Source organism: Pelophylax lessonae (assembly GCF_965119305.1).
Source record: "Pelophylax lessonae genome assembly, chromosome: 9".
NCBI classification, from domain to species: domain Eukaryota; kingdom Metazoa; phylum Chordata; class Amphibia; order Anura; family Ranidae; genus Pelophylax; species Pelophylax lessonae.
The window spans coordinates 86,808,853-86,835,661 of record NC_138776.1 but is presented as its reverse complement, the minus strand read 5'-3'; the positions used below and the strand labels follow the sequence as shown (position 1 = coordinate 86,835,661).

Genomic DNA, 26,809 nt, shown 5'->3' with positions numbered 1-26,809 from the left:
GGCCAAAAAAAGAGATTTAACTGACTCTGAAAAGTCAAAAATTGTAAAGTCTTTTAGAGGGAAGCAGCACTCTTGAAATTTCTTAAATATTGGGGCATAATCACAAAACCATCAAATGTTTTGCTGCAAAGTCAATAAACCTGTTGAGAAAAAAAAAAAAAAAGATGCAAATTAACTGCTAAAGATTTGAGAAAAATCAAACGTGAAGCTATCAGGAACCTATTATCCTCCGGTTCTGCCATATTCAGGAACAGCAACCTACCTGGAGTGCCCAGAAGTACAATGTGTTCAATGCTGAGATATGGCCAAGGTAAGGGAGGCAGAAACACGACCACTACCAAACAAAACTGGGTCAAGAAATATCTATAGGCAAATTTTTCAAATGTTTTATAGACTGATGAGATGAGAGTGACTCTTAACAGACCAGATGGATAGGCCTGTGGCTAGATCAGTAATGGGCACAGAGCACCACTTCGACTCCAGCAAGTTGAAGACGGGGTACGGGTAATGGGCTGATCATATTAAGGATGAGCTAGTTGGACCTTTTTGAGTTGAAAATGGACTCAAAATCAATTCCTAAACCTCCCGCCAGTTTTTTGGAAGACCCTTTCTTCAAGCAGTGGTACAAGAAAAAGTTTACAATTTTCAAGAAGACCATGATGGTATTTATGCAGGACAATGCTCCATCGCATGCATGGAAGTACACCACTACGTGGCTAGCCAGTAAAGGCCTTAATGATGAATAAATCATGACATGCCCGCCTTCCTCACCTGACTTAAACCCTATTGAGAACTTGTGGGTCCTTCTTAGATGGGGGGGGAAGGAACAGTGAAGGTACACCTCTCTGAACAGTGTATTTGAGGCTGTGGTTGCTCCTGCACAAAAGGTTGCTCAAGAAGTCAAGGTCAAGGTTGAGGTCAACAGATCAAGAAACCGACAGACTCCATGAATAGAAGGCTTATGCCTTAAAAAAAAAAAAAAAGGGTTACTAGTTTGGTCACATTTTTATTTTACTTTAATGGTTTATTCATACATTTTGAGTTATTTATAATTCTCACTTTAATAGATATAAAAAACTAGTGAAATCTGTAATTTATTTGTTTCATTTAGTTTCAGAATTCTGCACAGTAATAGTCACCCAATAATTATGCACATATAGATATTCCCTAAGAAAGCCGAAACCTCCCTTTCACCTTCTTAAAAGAGAAGTATTGGTTTGTATTTTGGTCCAGTTATACTTACCTAGGGTGAATACAGCATTGGTCTGATGCTGCATCTGTCCCAGGTGCCTTTGCACTGAGAACCAAGCAAACTGCAGTAGCAGTCAGCAGCTCTCTGCTCTGCCCCCTCCTCGCTCATTGAAAGCGCTGAGCTGTGGAGGGGCAGGGAACACCCAGCTCAGCCTCTCAGCACCTTGCTGAGAGGCTGAGCTGGGTGTCAGTCTAGGCCCCTGGCGGATTCCAACTCCGTGGACACGATGACGCGGTGCCTGGACCGACATTTCACTTCAGCACGCTCTGCTGAAAACGGGTCACAGGAGAGCAGAACTAACTGCACTCCTGTGATCCACAAAGGAGCTTTGGCTGTACATCTCCTTTAAATGTTCAGATTTGACATTTATTAACATTTTGGATCGACCAAGAGCAGTGTAGTTGTTTATTAATTTGGTCCTCAAAAATACAACTTGCAAAAAAATTGTATACAAGCCATACAAAAATAAAACATTAACAACCTTTGAAAAGACCCTTTAACCGCTTGCCGACCATCGCACGACTATTTACGTCGGCAGTCAGCCCCTCACAGGCAAAGCGACGTAGGGCTATGTCGCTAGCCTGTGAGGCTCTAGGGAGGGAGGGAGCGAGCGCGCGCCGCCGGGAGGAGCGGTCACGGACCACCCCCCCCCCCGCGCGCGCGTGTGCCCAGCGGACCCAATGTCCGCCGGGCACTCACGATCGTCCGTTAAGAGCGGGAGAAAGGCAGGCGGCGGGAGAAAGGCAGGTGGCTAATGTAAACACAGGCGCCCGTCATTCTTCCCTGTGTAAGAATGGAGATCACGCGGTTCTACTATGTAGGACCGTTGATCTCTGTTCTTACACTAGTAGCCACAGCCAATCACAGTTAGAAACACGCCCCTAGGACACACTTAACCCCTCCCTCTCCAATACAGTTAACTCCTTCACTGCCAGTGTCATTTTTACAGTAACAGTGCATATGTATAGCACTGATTACTGCAGTAATTTCACTGGTAACCCCAAAAGTGTCAAAAATGTCAGTCAAGGGTCCGATCTGTCCGCCGCAATGTCACAGTCCCGCAAAAAAAAAAATCGCAGATCGCCATTACTCGTTAAAAAAAACAAAAAAAACAACAAAAATGACAAAAACCTTTCCCTTTGTTAGTAAACGCGATAACTTTTGCGCAAACCAATCAAAATACGCTTTTTGCGATTTTTTTACCATACATATGTAGCATAAAACAAATTGGCTGAAAATGGTAAATTTTGATTTTTACATTTTTTGGGGGTAATTTCATATAAAAAATGTGAAAAATATTATTTTTGCAAAATTGACGCTCTTTTTTTGTTTATAGCGCCTGATCAAAAAAAAAAAAAAAAAAAAACGCACAGGTGATCAAATACCACCAAAAGAAAGCTCCGTTTGTGGGAAAAAAGGACGTCAAAATCGTTTAGGTACAGCGTCGCATGACCGCGCAATTGTCCATTAAAGTCACGCAGTGCCGAATCGCAAAATAGGCCCTGGTCAGGAAGGGGGTAAAATCTTCCGGGGCTTAAGTGGTTAAAAAGATTTTTACATCATCTCTCTAAAAAAGCAACCTAAAAACCACAGTTAACTCAAAATATGTGCTCACAGAAAATATACTTTATTTCCTTTAAATAAGCTTTTTTATTTTGAATATAATCCATTACTCAAATAAAAAGGTATTGCTAAACTTTGTCAACAACCAGGATAGGTATTCCAAAACTCTACCAGCTATAGGGAGTCTGCTGACAGACTTTTAAGGAGGAAGTAAAGCTTCCTCTGTAACTTGTACCTATAGGTAAGCCTATGATAAGGCTTATCTATAGGTATTGTAAATATCTCCTAAACATGCACTGTTTAGGAGATATTTACTCTGCATGCAGCCAGTGACAACACTGGCGCATGAGCTCTGAAGAAACGTCGCCTGTGCAGTTCCTTCTGAGCCCTATGTCGTGAACAGCACCCACGCGCATGAGCGGGAGTGAGGTCATCGCGGCTCCGGCCAATCAGATGGCCCGGAGGACGTGAACATGGAAAGAAGACGGGTGAACATAACAGCCGGGTCAGCGGTGAGTAGGCGCCACTGCAGGGGCTTCGTTCTAAAGGTAAAAAAATATTTCATATTGAGCTAGTATGCGATGCATACTAGCTCATTATGCTTTGTCTTTCAAGTTCATTTTTTTTTTCTCTTTTTTTGAGGTTTACAACTTTTGCATTCTTATATAGACACATGGGCATAAACTTATATGGGAATAACAGAAGTTCTGAAGAGAACAAAAGCTGCCAAACACAGGCCTGTAGACGACTCCCAATGTTAGTCTTGAAACCCACTTCATTATCAAATACTAAAAGAAAATGTAATAAGTTAAGAATTTGGCTCTCCCACAGCTACTGACGATTGTTGTGGTTGTGGATTTCCAACCATTATTTGACAAGTTACTTTAACCACTTCAAAACCTGGCCAATTCTGACATCTCACATACATGAAAAATAAGCATTTTGCTAGAAAAATTACTCAGAACCCCTAAACAATATCTATTTTCTGAAAAACAGTCCCTGGAGAATAAAATGGTGGGTGTTACAATTTTTTATGACACACATTTGCATGGTGTTTTAGCAAATGCACATATTCAGGACAAACTACACTTTCATGAATTTTAGTGCACAAAACACGATACAATACCCATTTTTTTGGGTAAAATATAGGAGGTTACGCTGAGTATTTAGATACATATGTCACTCTTTAAAATTGCGTATGTCTGTGGAACAGCCACAAATTATAGTACCTAAAAATCTCCATAGAATACACATTACAGGTGATCAGTGTAGAGTTAAACAAGAGGTCTGGCACCAGAAGTATTGCCCTCAGTCTGACGTTCGTGACAATAGCCCAGACGCGTAGTGCGATCTCCAATTACATAAGCGTGTGGGACCTTCATGCTCACATTTGCAAAAAAGCACAAGCGTGCTTTTTTTGTACACAACCTTTCATTTTTTTATTGCTATGACAAGTGATGAACAACATGCCTTGAATAGTACATTTGTATAGCCCCACAGGATACAGTGGTTTTAGATATCCTAACTGTAAATCCTATTATAACTACAGTATTGCTGCTATACTGCAGTATCTAGATCATTTAAATTTCGCTCCAATTTGCAAAGGAAGCACAGATTTTACTATTGAACCTGCATGCTAATAACCCAAGTAAGGCAGCCACCAAAGAACCTACCATAGAAAAGTCTGGAAAATAATTTTCATCTTTTTCCTGCAATAGACAAATGTGCAGCGCCACAAAACCTACAATTACAATATTGAGGACAAAAAGGAAATACAAAATATCAATTGCAAAGCCATAAGTTGGTATGTGCTGGCATACTAGTAAATTGTCAGGTTTTCATTTAGCCAAGCAAAAGGTATAGCTAGTAGTGAGGCACACTCAACCGGACGATCTGTACTGTTGTAATGTTTTTGTTGCTTCAGAGCCCATTCACACTAGCGCGACTTGTGAGGCAACTTGTGTTGCCCCAGGTAGCTTGACATAACAAAAGCAATGTTAATCAATCAGTGCCATCTTAATTGGCACTACTGACGTTGCTCCGACTTCAGAAAAGGGTCCTGTACTACTTTGAGGCGACCTGTGATCCGACTGTCCCATATACTTCAATGGGAGTTGCCTCCTTATCTTAATTGACACGACTTGTTATCAGACTTTCTAGGAAGAAGAAAGAGATTAGCCAGGCATTCCCCACAAAGTCGCCTGTCTCTTCAAAGTAGTGCACAAGTCTCTTCCAAGTCTCTAAACAAGTCTCTAAACAAGTCTCTAAACAAGTCTCTAAACAAGTCTCTAAACAAGTCTCTTCAAGTCACGGGGCGACTTTCTGGTAGTGGTAGTGTGAACCAGCTCTTAATGAACAATGAAAGGTCTTCAACATTATAGAACAAGTTTATTGAATGTGACTAACCACTACAAGCCAACCAGTGAATTTCCAACACTTTCCAGGAAACACTGCAATATTGCTACAGTCCAAAAACCCATTTGATTTACCCAACCTAAAACCTAACAGCTCTGCTATCACTTTTAATAGTACATTCAGCCTGGCCCAAGCAAACTATTTCATTTACTAATACATGTGGTTGCTGTCAGTGCTGTATAAACTGTACATAGCATCAGCTACATACAGTATAGAGCAGGGTTTCTAAACCTTTTAGAATTATGCACAGTCTCGAGGCACCCCATTCTAAAATTAAAAAAAAAAAAAAACGATTAACAGTTTTACATAATGCAGCAATATCCATACATGTAGGGCACCCAACATTAGAGAAGATTTTTCTTCTAAAGCAAATACACTTTTGCCAGTGGTACTGACTAGTATTCCAATGTTTCTCTTCTCCCTCAATTTCTCCATCAGTCAGCTAATGTGACCCCAGTGCTGAGGAAGAGAGGCAGATGAGGGTCAAACAAGGATGCTGTGGGGGCAGACATTCTCCTTATGGTTGTTAGGATGCCAATATCTAGAAAGTCATAATGGTGCATAATAAAAACCTGTGTCTTTGTGTAAGTAAAAAGCAGGCTTCATCCACCTGCTGGCTTGTATACATGTTTGGATCACATTTTAGGGCATTTTGCCAAGGCACCCCAGTTAAAAAAGCTGGTATAGAGCACTGCTCAGTCATTCACAGAAAGCCTTGTATTGTATCAATAGATACAAGCCTTCCTCCGAATGTCCGAGGTGGGAGATTGTGAAATCATCCACCTACTTCAGACAGAGGAAGGTTTCTAAACAAAAGTTTGATCCATTGTAGGGGGAAACAAATGAAGACCTCAAATTGAATATACAATCAGACTTTAACAAGGCAAAATAAGCATTAACCTATGCAGCCTGATTCCAGTTTAACCACTTAAAGCATAAGTAAAGGCAAAAGATCGTTTAGCTGTACATCTCCTATGGATCACAGGAGTGCAATTCGTTTTGCACTCCTGTGACCCGTTTTCAGCAGAGCGGGCTGAAGTCCACTCTGCTGACGTCACAGAAGTCAGTCCAGGCACTGCATCATCACAACAATGGAAGTCGGGATCCGCCAGGTGCCTAGACTGACACCCGGCTCAGCCTTTCTAGTGCTTAATATTGGTTATTGGTGGGTTTTGTTTACCAAATTATCCTTAAAGTGGATGTAAAAGAAAGATTTTAATACCTTACCGTAATTGTTGCAGTAAAGTAAAAAACCATCTGCATGAAGCTTCCCCTGCAGCCCACTCAAAATACATACCTGCCGATCTCGATGTGCACAAGAGCCAGGGCTTTCCCGGGTCTCTCGCTCCTTCTTGGCTCAGATACAGCAGCAGGAACCATTGGCTCCCATTGAGGTCAATCCCAGCCAGTGAGGAGGGAATGGGGCAAAGTCCCACTCTGTGGGTCTTACAGACCAGAGAAGAGTATTAGGTAAGAAAAAGGTTTATTTAAAAAATAAATAAATTAAAAGCAGCCTTTAGTACTACTAAGAGTCGGTTCACACTAAGGCGGCACGACTCCTTACTACTTCGGGGGCGATTTGTGCATTACCATGCACCACGACTTTGGAGCGACTTGCGGGGACTTCACATAATGGAAGTCTATGCAAGTCGCCCTGAAGTAGTACAGGACCCTTTTTCTAAGTCGGAGCGACTTGTTTCGCTCCCATTAGAACGGGTCCTGTAGCGGTCAATGGACCGGGAGGGAGTGCGACTTGTCAGGCTGACAAGTCGCCTGACAAGTCGCGTTAGTGTGGACCAGCTCTTAAGCATGCTACTTATGACATTTCATTACATTCTAGAAAATGTTTTTATTCATTACTTTGAATAGGATGTATAGGGAAATGATAAATGCTTTGGTGCACTAATGTCCAAGTGTTGAGAATTCCCACATAACCTAGTTGGAGCTCATTGAGGAGACAAAGGCACAAACACCAAAAGGTTTTTGCATGCATTTTTCTGGCTTTAAAATTTGGAAATACTGAAAAAAAATCAAGGACGACTAAACATTAAAGCCTAACTCCAGACAGTAAAGAACAAAGAAAATGGTCTCTTACCTCTACTTCACTGAACAAGTATCTGCTGCTCAATATTAAAGGATGACCAACATATCAGTACTCACCCTAATTCTCAGTCCCTCCATTTTCCTCCAGTTCTAGTTGTGATGATCACTCCCCTAAAGCCATTTTCTTGCTGATCACTGACTGACCTGGTCAGTACCTCTTGGTATCAATATCACAATGTAGTACCTTCAACCATTATGCAATATAGTTACTGGCAGAAGTGCCCGCACACATTACAGAACTGCGGAACACGTGATCACTGGCTGTTGCAGGACAATTTGTGAAGGTGGGGAGTGTTACCCATTCCCTAGAAAGAAAAAAATTAGTGCTCGAGCTTTCTTCAGCAGGGGGAAGACACCATTTTAAATGATTCTTAACTGAACAGGAACAGTCACAGTGAAGTCATATGGGTTGAGAGATGCTGGGCTTTTTTCAACTTGAAAGACTGCAGAAATGTTTTAGCCAAACGAGGCACTGTTGGGAGAGTACAGTGGCAGATTAATGACTCGAGTACCAGCCTGTATATATCCCTCTATTACCACGCCACTGATAATTTGGACGATTACTCTGTCAAGCAACACTGTAGCTGAATAAAATATTTACATACATACATTATATATATATAATAATAATTAGGGCTTAAACAACTAATTGATTAATCGACAACTAATCGATTATAAAAATTGTCGTCAACTATTTTTGTAATCGATTAATCGGTCAGCCGATTAGTTGTCCTCCATACAGAATGCATTATTTGTTTATTTATCAGAAAATACAGTGCAACGCACATAGTTCTCAGTACACCATCCATACATGTAGATGGCAGAGAACTTGTGAATGTGTGAGGAGCAATGCATCATGGGAAATGTAGTCCTGGGCAAGAGAAGGAACCAAGTGATTTTTTTTTTTTTTTAAACCCATCATGACAGGTGACAAAAATAAGTATGCTGCTGCTACTAAATGTCTTATGCTGCCCATACATGTATTGGATTTTTGGACAAACATATTTGCATCTATATTTATACAAAAATGATTTGTATATTTGTTGAATGGATGAGTGTTTGGAAATTCCACTTGCTTTTAACATTCAATTTTAAAAAAAATAGAACTCCTGAGCAAAAACCACATACACTATTTGAAGATTTGTCCGCCTGGCATACGATCTTGGAGGTCACGTCCGCAGTCACGCCCGGCGTGATCATGTGACCTCCGAGATCATCATCATATACCGGACAGAGCGGTATCACTCGGGTGTCACTTACGGCAAGTGGGTGAAAGATACCGATCTGCCAGCAGATCTGCTAATGTGGAATTGCTTATATCATTTATTTGTACATATGTGAGTGGCATATTCAATAACATTTGTAAATGAAATTATGCTATGTGACATTTTACCCTTACATGAGCAATATTTGTAATAAATCGGCAATATCAGCCAGTTCCGGGGCCGATGCAAATATATCGGCAACAGTCAATATTGGCCCTCGATATATCGGCCTTGCCGATAATCAGGGGGTCCCTAATTTAAACCTCCAATAATACATATATCTGTCTCAGAGTGGATTAAATATCCAACTATATAGCCGGATATTTATATTTACCACTGCATATAGATAATCAAGAATTTTAACTAAATTATACACCAACCTTTGTTGTTGAGGTTTTTATCCGATTAATCGAAACAATAAAATCGGCCAACTAATCGATTATGAAAATAATCGTTAGTTGCAGCCCTATTTTTTTTTTTTTTTTTTTTTTTTTTTTTTTTTTTACACACACAACGCCTTGCAAAAAGTATTTACACCCCTTGACATTTTCCACATTTTGTCATGTTACAACCAAAAACTTAAATGTATTTTTATTGGGATTTTATGTGGCAGATAATTGTGAAGTGGAAGTAAAACGATAAATGGTTTTAATATGTGAAGAGTGGCGTGAATTTGTATTCAGCCCCTGGGTCAATACTTTGTAGAACTACCTTTCGCTGCAATTACAGAATGGATGGAAAGCGTCTGAACAGCAATTTTCAAGTCACAGATTCTTAATTAGATGTAGGTCTGGACTTTGACTGGGTCATTCTAACACATGAATGTGGTTTGATCTAAACCATTCCATTGTAGTTCTGACTGCATGTTTAGGGTCGCTGTCCTGCTGGAAGGTGAACCTCTGCCCCAGTCTCAAGTTATTTGCAGACTCGAACAGGTTTTCTTCTAAGATTGCCCTGTATTTGGCTTCATCCATCTTCCCATCAACTCTGACCAGCTTTCCTGTCCCTGCTGAAAAGCATCCCCACACCATGATGCTGCCACCACGTTTCACGATGGGGATGGTGTGTTCAGGCTGCTGTGCAGTGTCAAGTTTTCCACCACATATAGCGCTTTGCTTTTAGGGCAATTTTGGTCTCATCTGACCAGAGCACCTTCTTCCATGTTTGTTGTGTCGCCCACATGGCTTCTCGCAAACTGTAAATGGGACTTATGGCTCTTTTAAAACAATGGCTTTCTTCTAGCAACTCCTCCATATAGGCCAGACTTGGAGTTCACGACTAATAGTTGTCCTGTGGACAGATTCTCCCACCTGAGCAGCTTCTCCAGAGGTACTATGGGCCTCTTGGATGCTTCTCTGATTAATGCTCTCCTTGCCCGGCCTGTCAGTTTAGGTGGAAGGCCATGTCTTGATAGGTTTGCAGTTGTGCCATACTCTTTCCATTTTCGGATGATGGATTAAACATAGCTTCTTCTTCAAGTCTTAGATTTTTTTTTTTTTTTAAATAACCTAACCCTGCTTCAAACTTCTCCACAACTTTATCCCCTGACCTGTCTGATGTGTTTCTTGGTCTTCATGATGCTGTTTGTTCACTAAGGTTCTCTAACAAACCTCTGAGAGCTTGACACAAAAGCTGTATTTATACTGAGATTAAATTACACACAGGTGGACTCTTATTTACTAATTAGTTGACTTCTGAAGTGAATTGGTTCCACCATATTTGAGTTAGGCCCCTTTCACACTATCTGTCCGTCGGAAGGATTCCGTTTTTCTGATCCCCCGCTGAGCAGCAGGACGACAGCTGCGTCTCCGCGCTGTGTGTGGAGACACAGCTGTCAGTTCCCCATGCATTTCTATGGGGGAAATCGGATGGGAACGGACCGTCGGTCCGTTCTCATCCGATCCGATCCGCTGGACGGATGGAAAATAGGGTTTCCATCCGTCCAGATTTTACGGATCGGATGTCAGCAGACATGTCTCCGCTGACATCCGATCCCCCATAGGAATGCATGGGGGGGGACCGTTCAGATCCACCCAAAAAACCGACAGGCGTTTTTTGAACGTTTTTTGATCTGAACGTTCCGCCTGTGTGAAAGGGGCCTTAGAGGTATCAGAGTAAAGGGGGTTGAATACAAATGTACACCAGACTTTTAAGATTTAAAAAAAAAAAAAAAAAAAATGAAAACCATTTATCATTTTCCTTCCACTTTACAATTATGTGCCACATAAAATTCCAAAACAAATACACTTACGTTTTTGGTTGTAACATGACAAAATGTGGAAAATTGCAAGGGGTATGAATACTTTATTATTATATATAAAAAAATAAATAAAAACACTTTTCCTTACTTACGGTTATAAGAATAAAATGTAAGGACAGTGGAGAAAGGAACCCCCCATCCTTATTCCCAAAGGGGGATGAGAATAGGTGATTTATTAGGTGCCAGGCATTAACACACGGGTATAAAATTTAAAAACAAATTTTATTAGTATACCAAATGTTAAACACATTTAACATTTGGTATACTAATAAAAAAAGTTGTTTTAAATTTTATACCCGTGTGTTAATGCCTGGCACCTAAAAAATCCCCTATTCTTCTCCTATGCTTATCCCTTTTTGGGGAGTAGGGGTGGGGGGGGGGGGGTTTCCTTTCTCCACTGCTTAAGTATTGGGGGAATAGTGCCATGGCATGTAATTGAATACTAAGTCTATGCTACAGAATCTACCCCCAACTTCCCCTATTACAAAATCTTAGGACAGTTCAAAGAGCCCCAAAATGAACCTGTGTTTTTGTGAAAATGCTATAACATCTAATCTTAGAGATTTTGAATTCTTTCGAGACACTGAATTCTAGGTTTCAAACTAAAAACATGGAATATCATTTAATAGAGAAAAATTAAAAGTACACAATTTTGTACACAGAACTTGCAAAAATAACAAGATGCATATATACAGCCATTCACAATTATTCACTTTTAATTTCCATCAAAATTAGCAATGTAAGCATCTCAACGTCTTGGCAATCATGCTTTTTTTTATTATTATTTACATTTGACAAAAAAAAGTTAACGGTGTTTTACGAAGTTTCGTATAAAAATTTAGACAGATGAAAAAGTAGGTGTTTTTTTTTCAAGGTTTTCTGACCAGGTAGTACTATTATACATTTTTCTGGCAATTGAAAACGAAGTGTACATTAAGTCTGAGTCATTGCTGTAAGAATATACAAAGTACACACCTGTATAATTAACAACTGCAGAATTCACACAATTATACATGGCTTTGTAAACAATTCTTTCACTGTAGTTCAACAAACCTTGCACTGATGGATTTTTTTAATTACTTAATTCCCCATATAACTTCCAGTAATTTAAACACGAAAAAAAAGAAAAGAATAAAATTGGAAAAAAAAAAAAAAAAAGTGATAATTTTAGAATACTCGCAAAGTTAACATTATAGTCCATAAGAAAAATTACAAAAAGTAAAAAGGTATGGATGAAAAGCCAAATAGTAATAGCATAAGTCTTTATGTCAAAATACTGGACTGGATTGTAGTTGAAAAAAATTGTGAAGAAGAAACACTTTGAACATAATGCTGGTAAGAAACAGGAAAATATGAACAGCAATCTTACAAGCAACAAGTAAAACTCTTTAGAGTCAAACAGTTAAAACAACGTGTTCCAATCTTTTGTAGCTTCCATGAGATGTCTTTGGCCGTGCCCTACCCACTCATCCTGATTGTCAAAAACCCGACCACAAAACCAGCAGTTAAATTTAGCCTGCCTGTCAGTAGGTGTATTTTTCACAATTTTGTAATTGTTTTTGCTAGTTTTCTTTAAGGTTAGTTTAAGGACAAATCGCTCTTTTACAGGGCTCACAGGCTTTGAGCGGCGGTTACGCCTCCCATCACTTGAACACAGTAGCCCTGACTCTAAAAGGGCTTCAAGTGTTCTTTTAGACAATGACACCTTTAGAACATGAGCATTAAACTTTGAGATGGTTCTCATGATGCTGATAACTTCAGGAATATCAGCATCTGGATGGTTTAACACAACAACAGGTTGATCCCTTCGGGGATACTTTACAGGTTGATTAGCGTTGACAGGAAACAATCTTAGTGTCCTTACTACATCCTTCGTAAGTTCTAGTGGGGGTGGAGATGGTGATGGTGGTGGTGTTGGCATTGGTGAAGGCATTTCTGGAGGAGTTCCTACTTCACTTGTGTATGATTTTGCCTTGCACTTTCTGTGCAACATTTGCTTTCGTGGGACCTCCTGCATGTAATCGATTACTCTCTTTTTCGTTTTAAATTCATAGTCCGCTTCATAACTGCTTGAATCTGATGCTTTTCTTTTGCAAGACCTATTTTTAGAATTTGATGTATTCAAATTATTTTGCTTGACTTTTGATTTAGGCACCTTTGAAGATTGAGAGGCTGTTTTGTCATCACTTTCAGGAGACAAATGTTCTTCTACTGAAGCAGAACTAGAGTTGGACCTTAAACATTGTTTTCGTTGAGCTGGCTTACTCTGCAAACAAACTGCACTGCTGACTACACCTGCAGGCATCTTTCCACCATAGCCATCAAATGCACTACTATCCTCCTCTTTAACCGAAGATGCTGACATGGTCTTCATCTGATCACCATTTCCCAATAAAGTGGCATGCTGAACCTCCTCTGGTTTCTTTGGTACGAGTGCCCGGCTAACCTGGTTCACCTGGACAGTTTTCTGAGTATTTGCAGTTGAAGTACTATTTGGCAAAACATAGTTTAGCAGGACCGCTTGCTTTCCATCAGGCAAAAGGGCATACAATGGCTGCTTTTGCATGGCTTGTTGTTGCTTATTACTATCCATACTTCCAATTGTTCCTCTTGACCCATCTGAGTTGACACAATATTGGAGAACATTCAGGTTAATTGGAAGTTTGCTTCCTACAGAAGAACCAGAAAGGATATTGGTTGAAAGATTATTTGCAGAGGTACCAAAGTCTGGCTTTAAAATATGAGGTACAGGAGGGCGCTGTAATCTAGGAAGTGCCATTTTTCCTATAGTGTTCACTGTACCCATTACCTGGGAGCTGCCATTATTCACATTTCTTATGGTACCAAATGGTCCATTGGCAATTGTTAATACCATGCCAGGTTTTGTATTCAGCATAACAGGTGCATTAACTCGATTGGGATTGGCGAATGTTGCTGTATTAGGAGCCCTTGTCTGGGATGTTATCATTCTTATACCAGGCTGATTATTAGGTAAAACCGGCAGAGTAAACCTGTTAGCACCAGATGGATAAAGAACAGTATTGCCCTGTGGCATACCAGAGACTTGTGGTGAACGAAGCAAATGAAAAGCAGACGATCCAGGTTTTGTTATAGTGCCAATTCTGTCTTTTGTCAGCTGTTGGTTAACTATTGAATCAGAATGTGTTTTTATGAGCTCACTTACTCTCGTGGGAAAAGACGCTTTAATGCCAGATCCTGAAGAATCGGGTTCTTGCTTCAAGAACACAGCTGATGGAACATTACCATTAGGTATACGACTATCAAATCTTTGAACAGGGCTGGACAATGTATGCTTTGCAAAAGCAGATGCATTAGTAAGTGGGCCTGATGTTTTTGTTAAGCAGACTTTGTCATTTACTCTTTTGTTATCTTGCAGTATGTTATGCAAGTAAGTATTTTTTGGAAAAGGTTTTGGATCAGGCATTCGGCTTTGTAAAGAAAATACAGAGGTAATCCTTGGCATGAAGAGTGGATTACTTTTGTTCATTTCTGCCGGTCTTGGGAATCGGTCATTAAATTGGACACCTCTCATTCCAAAGGCATTTTTATTTGGAAAGGCAGAATAAGAGAAATTCCCAAGACCACTTGCGGTGGATGAATGTAAAAGTGAACTGTTTAGGTCCTTAGAATACATGGATGAGGCAGATGTCACTCCACTGCTTTCATTGCTATGTTGAGGTTTATATACAAATCCAGTAGTTGGATCAATGTATCGACTTGACCCAGAAGTAGAAGAATGCATTTGATCCTTAGCAGTTTCATAGTTATGGTCATTGTCAAAAAACTGGTGTTCATTAATATTGTATTCCTCGGGTTCTTCTTTGATCTTCCTGCCTACAGCTGATGCTGAGGATGTTGGTGAATTAAAGCTGGGCACATTTTTGTGTGGGGTTTCAAAAGAGGGTGGTCTGCTTATGGTTCCCAACCTGGAAACAGATTCATTTTTTCTTGCAATGAGTGAACCAAGTGCTGCTGTTGTAGCCGCCACAGATGTAGACTGTTTCTCCACTGGAGTCCCAGGTGCTGAGTTCTGCATTGAAGTAGGTTTAAATGATGGAGTCAAACGATTCTCTGCATTATTATTTGGTGCTCCATATGATCCATGGTTAGTGCTGTGAGAAAAACGAGGCAAGCTATTTGATGATTGAGGTGATGGCTGTGAAGTACTGGTGGGCTGCTTATTGGAAGGCAATAACTTAATAACCAGGTTTTGCTTTCCGTTAACCATTTTGTAACCCACAAAAGTTGCACTGTAATTTGCTGGAACAGTGATTTTATTGTTTTTTACCATTAGCACAGTTGGCCCGTGAACTACATTTTGTAAGAGTCCCAAACTACCTTGTGTATTTGAATCCTCTTTGTTGCAATTTATTGTGGTTACAGGTGAAGTTGCATCATTTAAAGGCTGTTCAGAGTTAATATTAACCCAAATGTCTTTCACACCCTGGTCTTTATCTGGTGATTTAAACTGCAAACTATTAGACCTTTCAATACTTTCTCCGGATTTTTCTGTTCCGTCTTGTCTCCATGATGATTTATCTTGAATATCCGTTGGGCCTTTTTTTAAAGCAAGCTTCAGTCCAGCATTTGCTTGTGCCATTTGCGTGTTAGCACTGTCTACAATATGTTCATCTCTAGTGTGAACATGCTCTGCATGCTTGGCCAATATGTGTTTCACAATAAAATCCTTTCGCATTGCACTGTAGTTGCAGTACTGGCAGCTAAACGGCATCATGGTACTGTGTCCCTGAAGATGTCTCTGGAACTCCGCTTTTGAGTAGCTAATATGGTTGCACTTTTGACAAGCATATTCAATTCCATTGTGCCTATGAATGTGCTGAACAAAGGTCCCAACGTCTCTGGTGGTAAATCTGCACTTTGAGCAGCTGAAGTGGCCATTGACACAGTGCGCAACTGAGAAATGCTTTGTTAAGCCCAATAAGGTATATAAATAGTCATTGTTACAGATCTCACATTTAACTAGCGCACTCCTATGGGTTTTTCGGTGTTGTTTAAACTCCTGAAAATCACTAGCAGAGAAGTTACACATTTCACAGGGATAGAGGGGTAATTCTCCATTGTGACATATTAGAAAGTGTTTTTGAAGATCGTTGGGGCTGTATCGAATGCCATTTTTGCATTTTTGACAGAAAAAGTGAAGTACCTTTGCTGCTATATTGGCAGAATCGTCATCCAAGTTTGGTTCAAGCTTGATTTCTGCATTCTGCTCTTCTGAATTTCCATGATTATTAAGGCTTCCCCTGCCCACTGATTTCCTTGCGGTTTGTTTCTTACATGGTGACTTGGAAGTTATTTCAGCTGTGTCATTTAGGCTAATACCTTCTCCTGCTTGGTTTACAGATTGAACAGGGTTTGCCTCAAGTCCATGTAAAACCTTTTCATTTATGGAAAACGATGAGTCTGTGTTTGGTTGGCTGGTGACAAAAGCATTTCCACCATAATCCCATAAGCCATCTTTTGCAGATGTAGATTCTTCTGCATCCATAAAAAAGTCTTTACTTGGTGAACGCATCATTAATTTCGATGAGAAATTGTGGATTAAGGTCAATTAAATCTGTGACCGGCATTTACCTATGAAAATATAATGAAAATGGATATTGTAAACCTAAACACAATGGTGGAAATTAAAAAAAAAAAAAACAAAAACAAAAACACAGATATTCAAAATTATAAGTAAGTGAAACAATGGAAACTCATATTTAAATGTCTGCACCCAAAACACATTAGAAGACACATCATTTAAAATAATTTAATTCGAAAAAACAAAATTTAGATAAAAAATATATTTTTAAAGTTATATCGTTTTATATCTTAACCTACCTTGTACATTTTTTGCTTCTTTGATCTTCAGTTACTCTTCCAATCATGTATTTGTGAACCTAAACATAAAAATAGATTAAAAACCATTATCCATCAAAACTAAAGCAAAACTTAAACAAAAAAAAAAAAAAGATTAAGTGGCTAGGTTGTAATGTACATGGAAAATCAAGTGAACATATCACGGCCTGTAAAAGGTTTTTCTCATGTACAGCCAAGAAAAAAAAAAAGAAAAAACAATCTTTATAATGTTTAAAGCTGCAGAGCTTTCTCCATTATTTAGGCTTTTCTTAAGAAAATAAGCGTTAATGCACAGAGCATATATTCCTGGTTTAACAAGAAGGCATTTATGTACATTCCTCCCAAATCATGCAACTGGAGATCTGCTAAAAGACTTTCTGATGCAATCTTACTCTAGTTGAATATGCATTAACATCAGTCTCGGCACAAACTACAAGTATATAAAAAAAAAAAGACAAATACCCATTTTGAATTAACTTGTTTATGTTCGATTTATATTTTAGATTAGGTGTGAAAAGAAATACAAAGCATTTGAGCATATTGAAATAGAAATACAGCAAAACTATGGCAAGGAAACACATTAACATTCATTACAAAACTATCCTTGTAATAATAATCACCCAAGCTCATCCTTTTCATTAAAAGAAAAAATATATATATATATTTTTGTATTTCAAGAAAGAATTTTATTACTACTAGTAAATCACTTCCATTCTTCCAATGTCAGTAAATAAAATTGCACCATGAAAAAAAACAAAGAAATAGATTTGCATTTTCTACTGGTCTTCAACACTTGGTTTAATGCAAAACTATTAGCCAACTAAGTCCAGTAAACATCAATGCATCACTGAGTACTAAATGCTACAAAACTTGCGAATGATAAATAGGTCTGTGCTTCAAAAGCAGCTATTATAAACAATATGTCCCCACCCTCTGTTTATGGTTTAGCATTACTGACTGGAATTTCCAGGTAACACAACAAGATTTCACGTCACATAAGGCTTTAAGGCCTGTAACTTATTTTTTAGTGAATACTTAATAATTCACAACTTACCAGCTTAATGCAAACTGACAAACAGCTTCCATATCTTAAGACTAACTAGAACCAAAAGTAACTTAAAAGCAATAAGCAACTTCCTAAAGCTACTGACCGACAATAATAATTAAATTATTAAAAAGTTAAAAAATAAATAAATATATATCTATGTCATGGTCCTGCCTTGTTTTATGAAGTTCTAACTTGGCAACAAAAATGTTATTAATTGCAGATAAACTACTGTTGTAATGTTGTATGGTCCTAATAATTATAAACATTGCCCTTTATAATCAGGTCTACATTTCCATTTACTGGTAATTAGAACAAGTTTCAGGCTTGTGATATACAGAACTAATAACTTAGCAAAGCTTAGCTTCTCCCTATATTGCTTAGGGGTTAATAACTGAACGTACAATCAGTAAGATTTGTGAAACTGAATACAAGCCTATATAATGTTAATATTAAAGATAAAAGACTTATCAATTTTAGCTGTATATGTGAACGTAATCCGCTTATGCTAAGTGACCTTTCAAAAGTGTAATAATTAAACCTGGTTTCTTTTGCTGGTTTTTAAATGACGTGTAGATGTGGCAGCCATTTTTTTCACATTGGAACTACTTAGCATAACCACAAAGTTACTGCAGTTTAGAAATTCTTGCAATTCAATGCAAGTCTAATAACTCTGGCTGATGAGATAAAAACAAGACACTGTCTGGGTGCTCTTGGTTTAATATAAGCAGCTATAACTACCCTTGTCTGATATACAGGAAGCCACTAGGGGGAGAACGACAATACTGAAAAGCAACATTCACTTCAAAATCTTTTTTTTTTTCCCTTATATTGTGAACTCAAAACAGGCCATGAAAATATACAGCATTTCAAATGTAAAAAAAGAATCAGTTGGCTCCATGAAAAACACAATATTCTGGATGTTGATCCAAAATTCTGTAAAATGGGATCAGGTTAGAAGCATGCTTTACTGCGATAGAAGTATGGCGTAATGTCTAATTATATACATTAGTTCTACAATTACAGAAAGAGCTGTACAGCTGCTACAATATCAAAGTGGGCTGGAAAAATTGTGTGCATGCTAAATACTCTTCCCTGATTTACTCCAACACATCAACAAGATTTATGTCTCCTGGAACAGGCATTTCATGATCTCATATAAATAAAGAATAATAGTAAGAGACATTAGTAGTTATTCAAGTACCCTGCTTTTGTATACAAAAAAAAAATAGAAGGATCATGAAGACTTCTAAACACCGACTGTTCCAACTACCACTAATGAACAGAAACACCAATGAGTCATATTAAAAACATTTTTGGGGAAAATAAAAGTATTGAGTATTTTTGCATTCATAAAGCCACAGAGAACCTAAAATCTCTATCTAATACGGTTCTTCTTTTCTATATTTATATTCTGATTTGGTAGATAAGAAGCCCTCTGAAAATAAGGCGAGTCAGTCACAGGTTGCCAATACAAAGTTACAAAAAATGACCATTTTTTTCTATTGTTTATATCTCAATTAAAAAAAGAGTAAAACTGACAAAAATAATGTACCTTAAAGGAAAGCTATCAAGTAAAATAATAAAAACAGATTTAAAAGAAAAAAAGGTAAATGCACATAAAACATTTCCTTTGATACGATTTGCAAAAAAAAATACATTTCACACATAATTTCCACTGGGAGAAATCTCTGCCGTCAACCACCATGAAATATCTGTGATTCCTCTGAAGCCCATGGTGCATGGTGGGACATTTTTCATATCCCCATCATAGCTCACAGAAGCCAAGAGGGGATGCCTGGTGCAGCTCTGTAAACAGATTGTTCACATTAATGACTGCACTGAGCATGGCGACTTTAACGCAGACATGTGTACATTTAACTTCAGGTGGAAGGAATTGATTACTTTTGCGCATTAAGATTAAGCGGTGTCGTTTAGTATAGGAAACAGAGGTGTTGGTTTACTAAGACTGGAGAGAGCAAAATCTGGTGCAGCTCTTCATAGAAACCAATCAGCTTTCAAGTTTTATTGTCATAGCTTAATTGAACAAGCTGAAGTTAGAAGTGGATTGGCTACCATTCACAGATGCACCAGATTTAAGTGCTTCAATTTTAGTAAATCAAACCCAGTTGCACTTCACATGCAAAATGAACACCGTTTTTCAACCACATGGCGTACAGACTGTGGTCTGGCAAAAGGCGCACTGCGAGGTAGATTTACAAAGGATATGCGAAGGGTTCACACAGTGAAATGTGTGAATATTCACTTCATAAATTCAATCAATCAATCATGTAAAAAGAAAGTCTTGATAGTTGAATTGAACACACATTTTATTGTGTGAGCATTCTCAAATCAGTCAGTAAATCAGCCTGTCTAAATGGAACTTACTACTGTAAGGTTTATTTATTAAAGGAAAAGAGCATGATTACATTGCAAAGGAGTTTTCATGGAGCTTAGTGAATGAGGTGAGCTCTGCGGTCTTCCATCATCCAATAATGTGCAAGTAAAATTCTTGGGGTTAAAGTGCAAAATTCCCTTACAACATGCTCTACTTCTTTGGTAAATCAACTGACTCAATAAATGAAAAAGCATGATTTACTAAAGAAAAGGCTGTTAAATTTTCACAGGAACTTTACCCAGAATCTTGGGCTTGGCGAACCTCTGCTGACTTTTACCACCCAAAAGTGCTATTTTTTATTATCCTTGCATGTGACGGGTTATTCTTTTGCAAACTGAAATTTCACCACATTCACCAAGCTTTGGGCAAAACTCCCCTGCAAAGTGAACAGCCTATTTGCCTTTAGCAAACCAAGCCCAATGAGTAAAGTTGTAATGTCCTTTCCAGAAATATAAAGTATAAATATACCATCTACATACCCAATGCATGAGCCCTGTTGATACTATGTAACCAATTGTGTGAGATAAGTGGATAGAATAGATCTTTCATGGACAGCATTCAAAAACCGGCATGCAGATTACACGTTTCACTGCTGCACATACAGTTCCTTTGACATTATGCATTTTCCACTTCAACATTTGCTTGTCAATCATCTCCAAAAATCCCAATGCACTTAATAATTCTAATGCACTTTATTAAATTGGAATACTTTTTATAATGTGCATTAAAAATGTATTAAAACTTCTAATGCACTTAATAAAAAAAAAAAAAGTGCAATAAACTTAAGATAACAATATGGTGCTTTCTGTGTCAAGTGTATAACACAACTGCAATGTTACAAAACCCATGTCTCTTACATCTTATGTTCTATTAAGGAGTGAATAGCAAATCACACTAAACACTGCACTGTTGACAGCATTACTTATCACCTCCAAAACCTAAAAGGGACAGAAGGTTGTCTGGCAACGGGCATCTGGTAAATGCCTTGAGTCCTAAATGCCATCAACACAAGACACAGAAATTAGGGATTACCAATTCATTTACTATGACATGAGAAGGCAACTTTGGCCATGGACCATTAACTGACACAAAGTACACCATCATTTTTTCAAAGCATATTAAAATCGTACCATAGAAGATGGATTTTTTATGAGCTTAATCATGTGGGCGCACAGCTAGGTCCGACGCAGACACTGGGGCTGATTTACAATAGAGTTTCAGTTGGGGCAGATTTACAATAGAGTTTAGGTTGGGGCAGATTTACAATAGAGTTTAGGTTGGGGCAGATTTACAATAGAGTTTAGGTTGGGGCAGATTTACAATAGAGTTTAGGTTGGGGCAGATTTACAATAGAGTTTAGGTTGGGGCAGATTTACAATAGAGTTTAGGTTGTTTACTTAGGGGGAAATCTCCCTTAGCTTGGTAAATGTGGTGAAGCTCAGCTGACTTTAATCATCCAATCACGTGCAAGCTAAAATCATCCCCCCCCCCCCCCCATTTGATTTGGTTTCCTTGCAAACTGACATTTCACCACATTCACTGAGCGTAGGGGGGGGGGGTGGAAATACCTTAGAAAGTGAACGTTTCACTCCATTTGTAAACCAATCCCAGTTTACAGTGAAAACTAAACAGCAGCATTCAGGAAACATGCAGCGTGTGATCTTATTTTTGTTTCTACTGTCAACCCGAGTACTGTTCAACCAACTGCATCTTCTACTGTAACTGAACCTACAGAGCGATGGATAGTCTGCTCCCCAATACAAGAACACATTTCAAAACCTCTCTCATACCCTGAAATCAAGAGGGTCATCATCCATCACCCCAGAGCTAAAACCACAGTCATTCCTCACCCCTAAATCTAGAACAATTAGCTCTCTATCTACCCTGAATTACAATTTGATTTTTATTTTACCCCTAAACCAAAAGTGAGTTGTTTTTTGTCATTTCCATAAAACTTTATCATCATCCATCACTACCTTAATATAGAAGGTTCATCATCTATCACCCCCAAGTCTATAACTATATGTTCTGAGTCCCCCTAAATCCACAGCACTTTATAAACCATCACCCCAAACTCCATATCATTTATTTTTACACCTTAATTTAAAAACTTTCAATGGCATCCTACACAAGCAGACAATTCTTGTTAAACTTCCCCTCAATTATTAGAAAAGAAAATAATCAATTTGGGGGTTTTATAAGATCATTTTGATCACCAATTGACAATTCCATTTGTACTGGGGAGCAGAATATCTATAGTCATGGCCATGTACAGTCAGTTGACCTTTGTTCACCATAAAAACATTTTCTGATGCATGTTCAAAAAAAAAAAAAAAAAAATCTGTGCTAGCTGGTTTATAATTTACCAGTCCTTTAATTTTGAAGGTATTTATTAAGCCAAATAATGTAACCATTAGAGAAAAGATGACATCACTTTATCAAATCTCACCCTAAACCTTTACCGATCGAATGCTCTGACCACCGTCACCTCCCCCAATCTATAACACTATCATGTGTCATAACTCAACATTATGATGTGCTATTATAGTACCACACAAACCCAAATTAATTAACCTGTCAAATCTAATGCATTGTCATTTCTAAATATGTCATCATTCGTCACTCCTAAATGTACCTTTAAATCTAGAATGCTTTTCCTACTTCACACCCTCTTTAAGCTAAAATGCTTTGTCATCTGTCACCCCTAATAGATTCTTTATCATCTGCTCCCCTAGATTTATGAGGCTTTGTCTGTCTCCCCCCTAAACCTCTAATTCTTTATCATCTGCTCCCCTGGATTTATGAGGCTTTGTCATCTGACAACCCTTAGTGTTTCATCATCTATCAACTGAACAACATGACACTTTATTTGTTGTACAACCCAAAAACTAAAAATTAGTGGGCGGAGTTTAGTGTGACTGTCAACTAAAATCCTGTTACAGAAAAAGGGGAGGGCTATCCTCCCTGTTACAGAAAAGGGGAGGATTCTATTTTTTTTTTTTTTATTAAGGTTAGATTTTTTAAGCTTCCTAATGGAACATTTTAGTGGAAAAAATATATAATAAAAATTGTTTTAATATTCTAGACAGTAATCAGTGCAAAAATATTTTACTCACCAATAGGTATTTGTTTTTTTCTTTTTTATCTAAATGTGTGTTTAAGACGACAAATAATTGAACCCCAAAATAAAAAATAGTAACAATTTATCAACTGTCAATTCTAAGTCTATAACACTTTGTCATTTCTAAATCTAACACTGTCACCCCCATCTTGTCAACTGTCACCCCTATATCTATAATGCTTTATTGCCCCATCACTGCTCAACATTGTGATGTTTTATTACAGTACCCCACAAGCCCAAATTAAACGGTCACCTCTAAATCTAAAACCTCACCACTCTCACTTCTAAGTCTTCTGATGCTTTGTTATATGTCACCCTTAAATCTATAGTGTCCTCTGCCCCCCCCCCCTAAATCACTAATGCTTAGTCATGTCAGCCCTAAACAATGCGCACCTGTCATCTCCAAATCTATAACGCTTGCCATCCGTCACCCCTCCTAAATATATAATGTTTCATTATCAGACAGAATTTTGACCTTGTGATGGTTTTACTACAGTATCACACAGGTCCCCTCCAATTCTAATGTTTTATCATTTCTAAATTGATTATGCGTCTCATTATCATACACTTCATCTCCCCCCCCCCCAGCTGTAACACTTCACCTGCCTACCCCCCCCCCCCCCACACACACACACATCTGTCACCCCAAAATCTATACTGGGTCATAACGCAACCTTATGATGTTTTTATTACAGCACCACACAAGCCTAAATTTGTCATTTCTTAAATGTATAAACAGGTCAGCTGTCACTCCTAAATCTAACCCCTCATCTATAACCCTTCATCATCTGTCCCCCTCCAATCTGTATTACCCCATCTGTCCCCCCTCCAATCTGTATTACCCCATCTGTCCCCCCAATTTGTAATGCTTTATCTGCCCCCAAACACATGCTGTCTACTGTCACCCATAAATCTAGAATGCATCATAGGTCATATAAAACCTCAAAAAAAAAAAAAAAAAATAGGTCACCCCTACATCCATGACACGTCCCCCCCTACATCCATGACACGTCACCCCCCTACATCCCTATATCCATGACACGTCCCCCCCTACATCCATGACACGTCACCCCCCTACATCCCTATATCCATGACACGTCCCCCCCTACATCCATGACACGTCACCCCAACATCCATGACACGTCACCCCTTACATCCCTATATCCATGACACGTCACCCCAACATCCATGACACGTCACCCCCTACATCCATGACACGTCACCCCCTACATCCCTATATCCATGACACGTCACCCCCTACATCCATGACATGTCACACGTCACCCCCTACACCCATGACACGTCACCCCCTACACCCACGACATGTCACCCCAACATCCATAACACGTCACCCGTCACCCCCTACATCCATGACCCGTCACCCCCTACATCCATGACCCGTCACCCCCTACATCCATGACCCGTCACCCCCTACATCCATGACCCGTCACCCCCTACATCCATGACCCGTCACCCCCTACATCCATGACCCGTCACCCCCTACATCCATGACATGTCACCCGTCACCCCTACATCCATGACCCGTCACCCATCACCCCTACATCCATGACGTGTCACCCGTCACCCCTACATCCATGACCCGTCACCCGTCACCCCAACATCCATGACACGTCACCCCAACATCCATGACACGTCACCCCAACATCCATGACATGTCACCCATCACCCCTACATCCATGACACGTCACCCCCTACATCCATGACCCATCATCTTTCATAACTCAACGTTACAATGTTTGACAATACAGCAAAACCTTAAATAAAGGTCACCTCCAAATTGGACATATCTGTCACCCCTAAATCTATGAAATGTCATCCCTGAATTTATGAAACATGTTACCCCATACATGTCACCTGTCACCCCTAAATCTATAAAAGGTCACATCTGTCACCTATAAATCTATGACGCATCATCTGTCACCCTTAAATCTATAAAAAATTAAAAAGGTCATCAACTTTCACTCCTAAATCTATGAACAATCGTCATTGGTCACCCCTGAATCTTTGAAACATCAGCTTACCCATAAGTCTATAAAAAGGTCATCACCTGTCAACCCCAAATTTTTGACACTTTATAATCTGTCATCCCCTCAATCTATGAAATGTCATCTGTCACCCCTAAAACCCATCCATGTCTGTCACCTCTAAAATCTACAACATATCTGTAACCCCTAAATCTACAACATGACATTTGTCACCCCTAAATTTAACATCTCACCCCCTTATAACACTTTGTCATGTGTCACCCCATAATAATGCTTCATGTCATATGGTGGGGGGGGGTGACCCATTGCTCTTTTTATATTGGGGGGTGAACCATTGCTATATATATATATATATATATATATATATATATATATATATATAGATATTGGGGGGGGTGAGCCATTGCTCTATATGTATTGGGGGGGTGAGCCATTGATCTATATTATATATATTGGGGGGGGTGAGCCATTGATCTATATATATTGGGGGGGGTGATCCACTGATCTATATATATTTGGGGGGGGGGGGGGGTGAGCTCCTGGCTCTGTATATTGGGGTCTCTCCCTGTATAGATGTGATTATATAGTAGAATGAATAGACAGGGTGGAATGTATAGTGATGATGATGAGAAGAATGAATGTACGTTGCTGGCAGTGTTGTGTGTGAATGATGATGAAGGCAGGCAGCCCCCATGTAGTGATAGTAGAATGGGGTGAGGATCAGACACATGGACAGTGTATGGCAGAGTGCACGGCTCGGGGGGGGGGCAGTTATGTGAGAAGCGGCGGATGGACACTGACCCCTCATGTGACTCCTCCACACATCCCCGACCCCTCTACCCGCCTCCCCCCTCACACAACTTTGCCAACTTTCGGTAACTTTGCCCGGGCGCTGATCAACCGTTTCCTCCCCCCGCACGTCTCTGCCCCCCCCCTCCCCTTCTTCTCCCGCCCAGACCCGCAAAGTCACCCGAACTTTCCACCCGCCTGTACTTCGCCCCCCGCCGCCGCCGCCATTACCGAGCCGTGCCTGTCCGCTCCGTCCGTCCTCCCCCCGGATCGTTCTCCCCCGCCCGAACTTACCTCATACGCTGCCCGAGTCACCGTTGGCGGCCATGATAGTTACATCCGGGGATTGTCCTGGTTTCGGTAGACCTAAAATGGACTCCCAGGCAGAGACGGCGGAGTGATCTGCGCTCCACCTTGTCTCTGTGGTGAGGCCGCCAACTCTTCCCCGACAATCATTGTTGTATAGAAGACCAATGAGTGCTCTACACCCGGCTTTTATCACCCCGCACACCCGCACGAATCTATGTCTGCATTATATCCCCCTGTGTCTGCCAGCCTCACAAACACACGATTTCCAGCATTTCTCCTCCAATTCTCATGGCAAACAGGCTGCTGAGCCGGCACTATTTGTCATGAGGTACTACATCTGGTGTATGCAAAGAGCCCCGGAACATGGCGGAGGAGGGAACCTCTCATGAGGCATTTTGTTGAT

The 26,809-nt window shown here is 39.6% G+C and overlaps 1 protein-coding gene across 1 annotated transcript; it reads right to left on the bottom strand.

Annotated features, from left to right (window-relative positions):
• Window positions 1-12,043: 12,043 nt before the first annotated feature.
• Window positions 12,044-26,602, bottom strand: ZNF518A (zinc finger protein 518A). The gene is made up of 3 exons (XM_082268124.1): window positions 26,392-26,602; window positions 16,721-16,779; window positions 12,044-16,471 (listed from the first exon to the last, which is right to left on the bottom strand). The coding sequence occupies exon 3, from the start codon at window positions 16,413-16,415 to the stop codon at window positions 12,261-12,263; it is 4,155 nt and encodes a 1,384-aa protein (XP_082124250.1). The 5' UTR covers window positions 16,416-16,471; window positions 16,721-16,779; window positions 26,392-26,602; the 3' UTR covers window positions 12,044-12,260.
• Window positions 26,603-26,809: the final 207 nt, after the last annotated feature.